Source organism: Portunus trituberculatus, chromosome 31, assembly GCF_017591435.1.
Source record: "Portunus trituberculatus isolate SZX2019 chromosome 31, ASM1759143v1, whole genome shotgun sequence".
Taxonomy (NCBI): domain Eukaryota; kingdom Metazoa; phylum Arthropoda; class Malacostraca; order Decapoda; family Portunidae; genus Portunus; species Portunus trituberculatus.
The window spans coordinates 9,419,010-9,431,645 of record NC_059285.1 but is presented as its reverse complement, the minus strand read 5'-3'; the positions used below and the strand labels follow the sequence as shown (position 1 = coordinate 9,431,645).

At 39.6% G+C, this 12,636-nt stretch overlaps 1 protein-coding gene across 1 annotated transcript in view; it reads left to right on the top strand.

The window, feature by feature from the left end:
- The window catches only part of LOC123511625 (synaptotagmin-17-like), a 21,342-nt gene extending 11,518 nt beyond the window's left edge, over positions 1-9,824 (top strand). The window contains exons 3-15 of the mRNA XM_045267656.1: positions 923-1,012; positions 1,286-1,480; positions 1,886-2,122; positions 2,667-2,762; positions 3,232-3,423; positions 5,832-5,954; positions 6,166-6,243; positions 6,612-6,704; positions 7,239-7,400; positions 7,651-7,771; positions 8,305-8,532; positions 8,636-8,733; positions 9,125-9,824. Of these exons, the coding sequence (XP_045123591.1) occupies positions 923-1,012; positions 1,286-1,480; positions 1,886-2,122; positions 2,667-2,762; positions 3,232-3,423; positions 5,832-5,954; positions 6,166-6,243; positions 6,612-6,704; positions 7,239-7,400; positions 7,651-7,771; positions 8,305-8,532; positions 8,636-8,733; positions 9,125-9,154 (1,743 nt within the window). The 3' untranslated portion in view covers positions 9,155-9,824. The remainder of the gene's footprint in view (positions 1-922; positions 1,013-1,285; positions 1,481-1,885; positions 2,123-2,666; positions 2,763-3,231; positions 3,424-5,831; positions 5,955-6,165; positions 6,244-6,611; positions 6,705-7,238; positions 7,401-7,650; positions 7,772-8,304; positions 8,533-8,635; positions 8,734-9,124) is intronic.
- Positions 9,825-12,636: the final 2,812 nt, after the last annotated feature.

Genomic DNA, 12,636 nt, shown 5'->3' with positions numbered 1-12,636 from the left:
GACTGTGTGAGTGTGGCTTTGCCTTTTTCTTCAAGGAGAACTTATATACACGTATGGCCCCTCCACACCACCCATGGCCACGCATCAACACCACTGTGCCGTTCAAACTCTCAAGGTAACGATGATAAAGAAACATGATAATTGTAAGAAAACATGACCCCTATTAATGGCGTCCCTCCTCTCGACACGTGGCAGGGACACCTAGGGAGACTCGTCTATCACGTGGTGCCTCATGTGGCCGTCACTATGCGCTACAGCAGCTCGTCCGCCACCATTATTAACTATGATTAGTAATTTAGTCTTCTTACAAAACGCTACCCGTGCGTCAGTGACTATTCATATAGAAACATCGCCGTCCCGCTCACATTGCGGGGACATTCCACACTCAAGGGGTACGGATGAAAACATAATAATAAATCTATATCTATACTTACAAACGAAAAGAAGAAGATGAAGAAGAAGAAGAAGAAGAATATAACATACGAGCTGTTTAGCATTTACCATAAAGTGACATCTGAGTGGCTGGGCACGGCTAAGCAATTCGTAGATGATAAGAAATCGTGTGGTAAAAAATCGATGCGTGCGGCTTAATATGAGATTGTTATTCAAAGAGCCTCAGCATGGACATGTGAGCGTCACGTAACCAGCAGTCATAGTGTGACCTCCACGCAGAGGTCAGTCTTCATGAAAACATTCATTCTTTTGTGCAACCAATTGGCGCAAACGCACGCAAGGTCCAAGGTCTGGGGAGAGAGCAGAACGGATGCTTTTCTCTTTTTTTTTCCCCCTCTTTATTTTCTTCTTCATCAGCCATTTCTTAATCAAAATAATCACAGAAATATGAACACTATAATAAACAAGACAGAACAGGTAATGTGACTGGCAGAATTTTGTTAGCACGCTGAACTTTCCTGCCAAACAGATGGTATTTCTCACACTGCACCTTGGTGCTCAGCTGGACGGTAGCTTCCACAGTGATGCTGCAGCTCTGATCCACTTTGCTATGATCGAAGTAAGAAATCAAATTCTAGTTTTCGGTATCTTTATTCTTTACTATTACTTTTTATCCACTCGACTGGTAAACTTTATCATTCTCTTCCTGTTTATGTATTTCCGTCTGCCTACGGTTTTAAATGCTTCGGAACAGAAATGTCAAGACTTATAAAAACACTTGCTTTTCTTTTTCTTTTTTTTTTTATTCTCTTTGGGGACGGAACTAGACGCGGGTTTTTTTTATCATTGTTTATGCTGGACTCACACATACACGATCATGGTGCCCCGACAGGCACGATGGCTGAAATTTGGCATCGGGGGACGAAAACCACTATCGGGGCATCAATCGTGCGTGATCGGGGTGTTTCGGGGGTCATCGGGCAACAGACGGCGCATGCGGGCGTTGCGGGGGATGTCCGGGCATCGGGGCAAAAATTTTGAACCTGTTCAAAATTTTCAGCCGACTGGCCGACAAATGTCAAACAGCGTAGCTATCGGGGAATATCGGGGCGAAATGGGCGACAGGAGCGAATAGTACGGGGCTATCGTTGCACCATCGCCCCCTTGCGGGCCGCGAGGGGCGGCAGGAACTGTGATGACGTATGTAGAGGGCAGCACCGGCGCTCCCGCCAACCGTCACAGGCGACATGTTCACGCCAGTCGGCTCTCTCACCCGCTCTACCACCCGTATACGGATATGCTTGCCATCCAGAGAGCCTATGCAGTGAGGGAGGTGCCATTTCTGTTCGAAATCCTTGGAGACCTGTAGCCACTCTTCAGGTGTGGCGGGGAGACGGAGGAGCGTGGGTGCAAAGGCCGAAACAATGGCGTTGCAGGTGTCAGGAACAATGCCACATATGGTGTTATGTGCCACACGAAATGCATACTGTAGGGATTTGTAGGAGTCCCCTGTGGCAAGGTAACGCAGGGTGATGGCAACCCGTGTGCTAGGGTCGATGGGTTTCCGCCATCTACTAGTCTTCCTCTCGATGATTGGGGTCACGGCCTCGACGATGCTGTCAAAGAGCTCCCTGTCCATCCTGGTGTAATTCTTGTACAGGTCTGGGTTCTCCTTATACAATTCGTCCATGAGGGTGTCGTAGTGTCCATACCTCAGTCTTTTCTGGAGGTAGGGCCACACCCAGGCCCTTCGCTTCCGTTTTGGTTTGGGCTCTGGTAGTAGAAACTGGTCGACGACAAGAGCCCTCAGTAAGTGGTATCTCATACCACATACCCCCAGCATAATTAGTTCCTTCGTGGAACTGTCCATGCTTGTGGTGGTGTTGAGTCACTGGTGATGTGGCACTGTTGAGGGCTGGTGCTGGAGTGTTTACCTGGTGTTGTGGTGGACTGCATATATGTCGCGGCATGCATCGGGGCTGTCGCTCCGACATACCCGTACCATCGCTTCTTTCGCCCCGAATGCAACGATGATACGCCCCTGCCGGGCCGTATGGGGCGATATGGGGCGATGCAATTTGCAAATGAGGGTGTTGTCGGAGGTTCGTCGGGGGTTCATCGCCCCTGTCGCGCCGAAACGAGCGTATCATCATTTCATGTCGGGGCGACAGTGCCACGTTAGGTGCGACACCACCCCGATATGCCCGATAATCGTGTCTTTCCCGGCTCTCGGCCCTGTCCTGTATAATCGGGAGCAATCGTGCACTTTTTAGCCCCGATTCCAATCGTGCCTGTCGGGGCACCACAATCGTGTATGTGTGAGTCCAGCATTAGCCGTGAAGGATCTCAAGTCGGATATTTACCACCAGGTGCGTCTGTTCACGTAAAAGTTTGCTAAATCATCATCTTTGCAGCACGTGCAGCTCACACACGACAAGGCACATTGGCTGATGCACATGTGCCTTGCTTAACGTGAGAATGGCTAAGCACGGATTTAGAATGATAAAGGACACTCACACTCACTTTGTCGTGCAAGGTAACAAAAAGGTGTGCATGCTCACGCCAGAGTGATAAAGCTGCTCTGTGTCCCCATTCAATCCAGGTTATGATTGACATCGCGTGTCTCCAGTTGACATCTCTACGAAGTATAACCACACACCGCACAGAAAAAATTACAGCAGGATGTATTCCACTACCTGTGCCATATAAAAAAAAAAAAAGTAACACACACACACACACACACACACACACACACACACACACACACACACACACACACACACACATACACACACACACACACACACGTCATTGCCTCTTCCCACCGCTTCTTTGCAGATCGAACTCCGGCGGTCCAACTCGGTCTCGTCCCGCCAGCTTCCTGTGATAGACGTGCGTCCCATCGAGTTCTGGTCTGGGGTGCGAGGTGAGGGAGTGCAGCCGCGCCTTCCGGGCCCCGTCAGGTCACCCGTGGCGCCCAGGTCACCCCGCTGGTCCTCCAAAGCCACTGAGTGTGAAAGTTTAACCAAGGTCAGAAAGTGTTATATATATATATATATATATATATATATATATATATATATATATATATATATATATATATATACACACACACACACACACACACAGAGAGAGAGAGAGAGAGAGAGAGAGAGAGAGAGAGAGAGAGAGAGAGAGAGAGAGAGAGAGAGAGAGAGAGAGAGAGAGAGAGAGAGAGAGAGAGAGAGAAAAGAAAAGAAAAGAAAAGAAAAGAAAGAGAGAGAGAGAGAGAGAGAGAGAGAGAGAGAGAGAGAGAGAGAGAGAGAGAGAGAGAGAGAGAGAGAGAGAGAGAGAAAGAAAGAAAGAAAGAAAGAAAGAAAGAAAGAAAGAAAGAAAGAAAGAAAGAAAAGAGAGAAGAAGAGAGAGAGAGAGAGAGAGAGAGAGAGAGAGAGAGAGAGAGAGAGAGAGAGAGAGAGAGAGAGAGAGAGAGAGAGATTAAATTCCTGAAATGGTAGCTACACGTGAGCTACGATGACAGAAGTGAATGAAGTCAGACCAGATTATTACGGCTTTCTTCAAGGCCTCACCCAAAACATCGATAGGTAAACATAAACATGGGATGAAACAAAAAATGAGATACAAAATATTTTCCTGAAAAAAAAAAAAAAAAAACATCGATAGTAAAACGTGAGATGAAACAAAAATGAGATACAAAATATTTTCCTGAAACTAACAGGGTAATTAAGTTGATGGCGTACACCTGGGCTGCGATGGCCAAACAACAACCGTGCGCTACGTGAGAGCATCCAAGGCCACCAAACGAGAGTAAAGATTATCAAGAGAAATAAATAATACATCGTGCTGGGATGATATGTTGCCACACATCTTAACACCTTCAGTATTGGGTCACATTTTTTACCTTAAATTTGGGGTATGATTAGATAATTTTATTTGCATTAGGAGGGGTCTATGGAGGTCAGAAGATTAATGGCCAGTCTTTACTATTTCAATCTGCACCATAAGTTTATGAAGCTGTATAAAATCACCGAATAGTAATCAGAATGAATATGGAAACGCATCATGGTACTGAAGGGGTTAAATATATAGCAACACTTACTTAATAATATCAATGTGATTAAATCAAAATAAAAAAAAAAATAAGAAACAACGTTAATAGTAAAATGACATATAGGATAATAATAGCAGCTCAAGGAAAAGTCAGCCACGCCTCTTAATTTACGTAGTAGCAAGGTCGGGAATTTCGATCATGCCCCGGAAAGAGAGATATAAGAATATTAAAGACAATGTTGAATAAAACTGATCATCTCACTCCTTCACATACACGGTTGTGGCCAAGCGAAGGAATCTATGATGTTTCCGGATATACTCATAATAGTTTCACGGTGAAGACTGGTGCCAATGCAACGAATTGGTGTAGTTTTTTTTATTATTATCAATTCATTTATTTATCTATCTTTTGTATTCACATATCAAAATTAATAAACGAAAAAGACAATCCGCTTACGATGCTGCTTCCAAAAGACGCAAAACTGAATAAACTTGCGTTTTTCATGTCTCGATTTTCCTCTTTTGAAAGAATTAAAATCATAGGCTGGTAAGAATAAATAAATTAAAGAATTCCTCTATCTATCCTCTTAATACAACATTCCTCTGTTCTGTGACTGAAAGCTTTCCGTACCTCCGAATCCCATAACGCGGTCACAACACAAACCACAACTCCTCTTGAATCATTTCTTGATAGAGACACTTTTGTTGGTAGTAATTATAGCAACCAAAAATTAATTGAAATAAATCCAACATTAATTTTCTTTCTTTTATTTATTTATTTATTTATTTATTTATTTTATTTATTTTATTTTATTATTTTTTTTATACACGTTATCACGTGTTGATAAATGCGAGTCTGCCCATGCTGACGTAAGGCGAGGGGATTGTCTGCCTTGCCATTTAGGGAAGCGTGGGATTTAGATCTAGCGATAGATACGATTACAACTACAAAGTCTTCTCATAAGAAATTCGTGTCATTCATATTGTATTACACTTTCTTTAGTTGTGCGTGCGAAGGGAAAGTCACATTGTTTATCACAAGACAAATAACATCATTGAAATTGTGGTGAGGAATAGCTAGTATTTTTTATCGTAACATTGTGTGGACCGTGGACCGCCTGCCCCCCATGACATGATGCCTGTGCTAATCCCGCGCCATGTGCACGTCAGACAATTCTGAGACTTTACTACTATTACTACTTATAATCTCAACTCCTCCACTTCTCTACGCCTTTTATTCCAGCAGGTGACTTAAGTCAAACCTCGCATCTAGGATTTTCCCCTACTTCTATTTATTATGTATTATTTGAGACATTTTTCTCTTTTCTTTATGGTGCAGATATTACCATTTGTATTGAAAGTTCACCACAAATACGTTTATTTTCTGATAGATCCGACCCCACCTCTACGCCTCTACCTCCTCCTCACTGGAAGAAGGCCCAGATGAGGACCAGCTAGGAAGGATCCACTTCTCACTCCACTATGATGCACTGGCCGCCGTTTTGCGAGTTAAGGTCAGTGAATGAGTATCTCAAGTATGGTCGAGTCAGTATATTAAAATGGAAAGAATGAAACGCAAAAAGCTGCGCCAGAACTTTTCCTCATCAAACGACTGAAAATTCTATCCAATACCTATTATTATTTTCTGCAGTAATTACAAGCCATGCACTTCTCGCTATGCTACCAGGAATAAATGGAATAAATGACTAGATACCTTCTATACAGGTGATAGAGGCAATGGATCTTCCGCGACCAGCGTGTAAAGACCGCAACGACCTAGCTCACTCCAACCCCTATGTCAAGGTGTGTGTGTGTGTGTGTGTGTGTGTGTGTGTGTGTGTGTGTGTGTGTGTGTGTGTGTGTGTGTGTGTGTGTGTGTGTGATGAGAGAGAGAGAGAGAGAGAGAGAGAGAGAGAGAGAGAGAGAGAGAGAGAGTGTGGTCATCAAACACTTATTTCTAACGACGATTTAAAGAAATTCACGAGCAATCAAATCTCAAGACATAAATATTTCAGTTATATTTTTACTAAGAATGTATATTTTTACACATTTGTTTTCTAATCTCTGTTAGACTATTACCTTGACAAAATCTCATTTGCAATGAAAAAAATTGTGTTAACTCAATATTATGAATAGTTTGCCTTTTAGCCACTTTTGACAATCTCCAACAGGTGTCCCTCCTTCCTGACACCAAGAACTCACTCCAGACTTCAGTGAAGAAGAAAACACAAGATCCACTGTTTGAGGAGACATTTACATTTGAGGTAAACCAGCTCATGGGTAAGAGAAGTAGGGGTTCTTTTTGCAACATATGGAATTGTGCTAGATGGAGACAACTGAACCTCAATACACACAATGTGTCTATAGATCTGACATTCATCACATTAATAATTACTTCAGCAGGTTTCTTTAAATTTTACAAGCCAACCTTTTTGAAGAAGAAAGCCTTGTTGGTATATATTTATTAAACCTTCTGCCTGGTTCATGTAAGTCTAGGATTAATAGTTACTTTTTGTGTGTCAATACTATAAACTTTCATATTAATCTGGGAGATTTCTAGCCTCTTGATCCCAGACACTTCTTTCATTGCATACAAAAGCATACTCCCATCTTTTGTGCTGCAGAGAAGTACTAAATATTATTGTATGAGTGTGTTTTCTTGTAAACTAGCAAGTGAGACACATGAGAGGAACCATACTAACAATCACATGTGCAAGTCCAGTCAAGTGCTGTAGCACTGTCCCTCCACAGTACTCCAATCCATGTATCTCAGATTTCTCACCTGACTATCTCCACAGGTGCCATATAAAGAAGTGGTGCGGCGGACTCTGGAGCTCAAGGTGAAAGACTTTGACAAGTTTTCCCGTCACTGTGTGGTGGGCCATGCACTGCTACCCCTTCAGAAAGTCAATCTGGCCCGGTCATCACGGCACTGGCAGCCCCTCACTCCCTGCAACCTAGTCAGTGAAGACAAAATAATATTCTAAATTGATAGATACTCAGAGATTCACTTACTATCTTCCTTTGTAACAGTTTTTCTCAAGTATATATCACATTCCATGCTAGTATGTTTAATGATGAGTTGTTTGTAAAGTAAAAAAAAAAAATGCTTAAAAAAATGTGCTTTTCAGAAAGTTTAATTTCTTTTTGGAGAGACCTTGTTTATAATGAAAGGCCTGCTTACAAACCTTGTTTCCTCTTTCCCAACAGGAGACTGAGGAATATGGAGAGATTCTGTTGTCCCTCAATTACCTACCCACTGCTGGAAGACTTAATGTGGATGTGATCAAGGCAAAGCAGCTGCTCCAGACTAACTTAGTTAGAGGGGCAGGTATATCAGTCTTTACTTATAGATTCCCTTGAACTTACTAATCATTATGGCGAAGAAAATGTGTGCATTCTCTCATCAACAAGTATTTTGTGTAGTCTCTTCTACAACTTTAAAGTACTTAATGTGCTGCTCCTTTTTTATCCTTTCATGAGTAATAGTATCCTTTCCACTCCCTGTGGTGAAATGCTGTTAGTTCTATGCTCCCTAATGTTATTACTTTTCATCAGTAATAGATGATAATTCTTAAAGAGAAACTTAGGAAATCATATTCCTAATGATTTGCTGTTGGGATAACCATAATGTAAAGAGCACCATCTCTTTTGCAACTATGTAAAATACCTAACATGTAATGACCTACACCTAAAAGCCTTACAACCCTTCTAGAGCACTGGGTGCACCTATTGCTCAGTGGGTAACATAGCAGGCTTTCATGTTCAGGTCTGGAGTATGATTGTAGTTTTTTGCTTGTCCTAAAGTATTGAAAACATGAGAAAACTAAGACCAAGTAGCTCACAGCTTCCTTCTTCCCCCAGACCCTTATGTGCGAGTGTCATTAGTGGTGCGCGGGAGACATCTCAAGTCCAAGAAGACCAGTGTAAGGAAGAACACCCTCACACCATCCTTCAATGAGTCTTTTAGCTTCCATGTGACATCTTCTGAGCTGCGTGAGGCATCCCTGGTCATCACTGCCTGGGACTGGAATGGAGGCGTCATGAGAGACGAGTTCATCGGACGTGCTGTCCTGGGAAAGCAACCCTCAGGTCAGACTTAAAAATTTACAGATGAACCTTGTTTGTTTGCAAAACTTATCCTAGATCCTCTTATTCCACACTCACCTGACTGGTGCCCTGCACATCTTGTCAGGTCCCAATGAGATGACCCACTGGACCAACATGATGGGGTCACAGAGACATGCAGTGGCTCAGTGGCACTCCCTCCATGCACGCAGCCACTGTGACCAGGTCAGTTCATGTTTTATGCAACACAGCCTGAAAGGACACAAAAACTTCCATTATCAGTCTATCTGCATGTCAGGCTTACATTCTTTCATGGCTTGGGAAACTTCTCTCATAACATCTTACTTCTTTATATGAAAAACTATGCAATGGATGAGACCCAGTGCCTTGGCTCTATTCTCATTACATTACAGTATACAACATGCAGGAAATACAAAGATATGTACTATATGCATGTGTCTCAAAGGTGATCACATGATGAAATAACAATGCTGATTATAATAAGTAGTATAGACATGCTTTAGTGAGAGATAGGGTAACTTTATGTACATCCCATGTCTAGAATTCATCACCATCACCTGATGAACATCTCACTCATCATCCTAACCTTCGGCAGGTGTCCTCAGCCTCTCGCGCAGTGCCCTGAAGATTGATAACATGGGTGACATCAGATCACAGCCAAAAAACAAGGTAATCTTTAGTAGTGGCAAATCACACCTGCCCTGTCCAAAGCCCATCCCTGCTGTGATGAACAGCATTTTTTAGGATGACATGGCCGGTGGCTAGTGCTGGCTCAGAATTCCATACTGTATTGCACAGGGGAAAACAATGAGTAGCAAAGTAGATCTGGTGGTGCACAAGGTTGCCATTACAGTGGTGCTGTAGTACCTGTTTCCAAGTCATCTGACTACATACTTTATTGTGTTTCAGCTCTTCTCTGGTTTATATAGATTATGTATCAATGTATTTTTCATCAGTCCACTACTTTAACCTAAGGTGAAAAAATCATTTAGTCCATTACAGTTCAAGCAGTACTAATATATCAGCCTTGTGAATATTCTATGGTACTGTAACTGCCTCTGTGTTGTGTCAGTGTTGTGAGGCCTCAGGAAAGTGTGCTGCCTTTCCAAAGCTGTTTCATAAATGCAGCCCTGTCCCCTTATGTTATGGAAACACTGCTATTGACCATCAGCCAATGATTTGTTACTGGCAGTCCTTATATCTCCAAGTCTTCTTACTGTGTTAGCTTGGGTTACTTTAACATTAAACTACATCAGGAGTGCTGTGGATATATAGATATTAATGAATATTTATGTGTGCAGTGTATGTATAGCTAAATATATATATATATATATATATATATATATATATATATATATATATATATATATATATATATATATATATATATATATATATATATATATATATATATGTGTGTGTGTGTGTGTGTGTGGTCAATTTGCAGTTTTACCCAACCATGGAAACTGGTGTATGGCTAATGTTTTTCTGGTGAAATCATTGATGCTAATGAATATTTTTCTAGTTATGACTGTATTTTGAACTCCAACTTAAGCCTATCTCTCATTCCCAATGATCATGGGGATCAAAACGAAATTAGAGTTTTTGGGTGGGGGAGCATTACATGAAGTAATGTGAATTGCAATAGAGGTCTGAAGACAACAAAACAACATAAAAAACTCAAAAATACTTTTATGGCTGGGGCAACGGATCGATGTGCAGCCCAGCTGTTTCTTTGCTTACACAGATCCCCCAAGATCATTGGGAATGAGTGGTAGGCATAAGCTGGAGTTCATAAAACAGTCACAATTCAAAAATTATTAATTTATGACAAATGACATAGCATCTATCATTTCACTACAGTTTTCACCAGAAAAACATCAGCCACATAGCAGATCCCATGGTTGGATGAAACTGCAAATTGATCATATCTATCTATCTATCTATCTATCTATCTATATATATATATATATATATATATATATATATATATATATATATATATATATATATATATATATATATATATATATATATATATATATATATATATATATATAATGTACTTGCAAAAGACACATTGAAATTTAATCTGAAATTCTTGAATAATTTTAAATCATAACATTTCTACTGTAGAATATTCAACCTATAACAGAAAATCACAGTTAAGATGAACACAATTCTGCTGCACTGGCCTGGTCCAAGTCACAAGGACAAATTAAGGACATTTCCATGATGTAACAAAAACTAGTAATACTGATATCTATGAACAAATTATTACTAATCCTTCTCTCTCTCTCTCTCTCTCTCTCTCTCTCTCTCTCTCTCTCTCTCTCTCTCTCTCTCTCATATAAAAAAATATATATTTTATGAACTAAAAACCAAGCACCAAACAAATATCATTGTTTAGAATTATTCAAAGATTTCATACTTCAATCTGAAAGATCATGCATGAAGAATATATATATATATATATATATATATATATATATATATATATATATATATATATATATATATATATATATATATATATATATATATATATATATATATATATATATATATATATATATATATATATATATATATATATATATATATATACATATATATATATATATATATATATATATATATATATATATATATATATATATATATATATATATATATATATATATATATATATATATATATATATATATATATATATATATATATATATATAGTTCAGAGTATTATGCTACATTTACTACAAAATGGTGCTTCTTAATATACAGAAGTAGTATATTAAACAAAATCTCAGGATTTCAAAGATTTTATTCAATTCCTGCCTTACTTTAATGTGAGCAGGAATCTCTCAGTGTACAACGCTTGTATCACTAATGTGTGTGTGTGCATATTATATTAACTTGTATTAGGTAATATATTGAAATTAGGTACTACAATATGGAAGAAAAGTCCTCTTCTTAAACAATATCTATCAATTATAGTACACATATTTTAAAATGTCTATAGATGATTCATATGTGAGTGTCTATGTTATCATTGTCATCTGTCCAGATATAAATTTCATCTTTATTTTGCTATCAATGTCAGAGTGTATAAGTATGTAATAGTAAATCTATAAACCAATGTCATGATTAAAATATAATAACTGTATGTGTGTGTGTGTGTGTGTGTGTGTGTGTGTGTGTGTGTGTGTGTGTGTGTGTGTGTGTGTGTGTGTGTGTGTGTGTGTGTGTGTGTGTAAGAAAAACTCAAGCTGAAGAAGAAAAACTACATTCCTAATGTTTCCACTACACATCTTCCTCAGAGGGAATGTGGCAAACACACTCAATCAGGTTAACTGTATTCAGAAGATACTGTTTCTTGATAAATACATTGATACATGGGGTTAATAACAGTGCTAGTCTCTATTTATAGAAACCCTTCTATCAACTATAACTGCACATTGCCTATCATGGCACACTACTACTATTTGGAATGATAATTGACTTTTACCCCATGAGCTATCAGGACAGGCAGGCAGTGATAAGCTCTTGGATGATCTTAGGGCAGCAGATACAGTACATAAGAAAAAGGTTGAGTAGTGAACCAAGGTAAAATTAATATCTTATTGTGTCATACATGAAGCAAGCATAAGTTATCTCAAGCTTCCTAAAAAGGTGTGTTTTGCTAAACTGCATTGAGTGTGCTGGTGCCTTGTTCTGGTGTAGGTGCTTCTGACCTAAGCCACATTGATTGTTAGCTACAGTATACTGCATCACACATATCGCATCATATTTGCAAAGCATCAGATCTTCACAATAATTACCCATACTTATGATAAATGACACACCATTAGTCAAAAGAGACAATTTGGAGCATCTTAGTTTTTCTCTGAACTCAGCAAGCTTTATTAGATCTTGGTAATGACAGGAACTCTCAGTGATGATTGAATCTTTATTTATGGATCAGACATTGGCCATTCATGCCTCACTACCTATAATAAGGGACATAAGAAAATCAGTATCAGTTGATTATTATGTTATGAACTCCTGCTCAGGTGTCAACAGCTGTGGGACAAACTCTGCTGTGCCAGCCACCTATTGCCAAGACCTG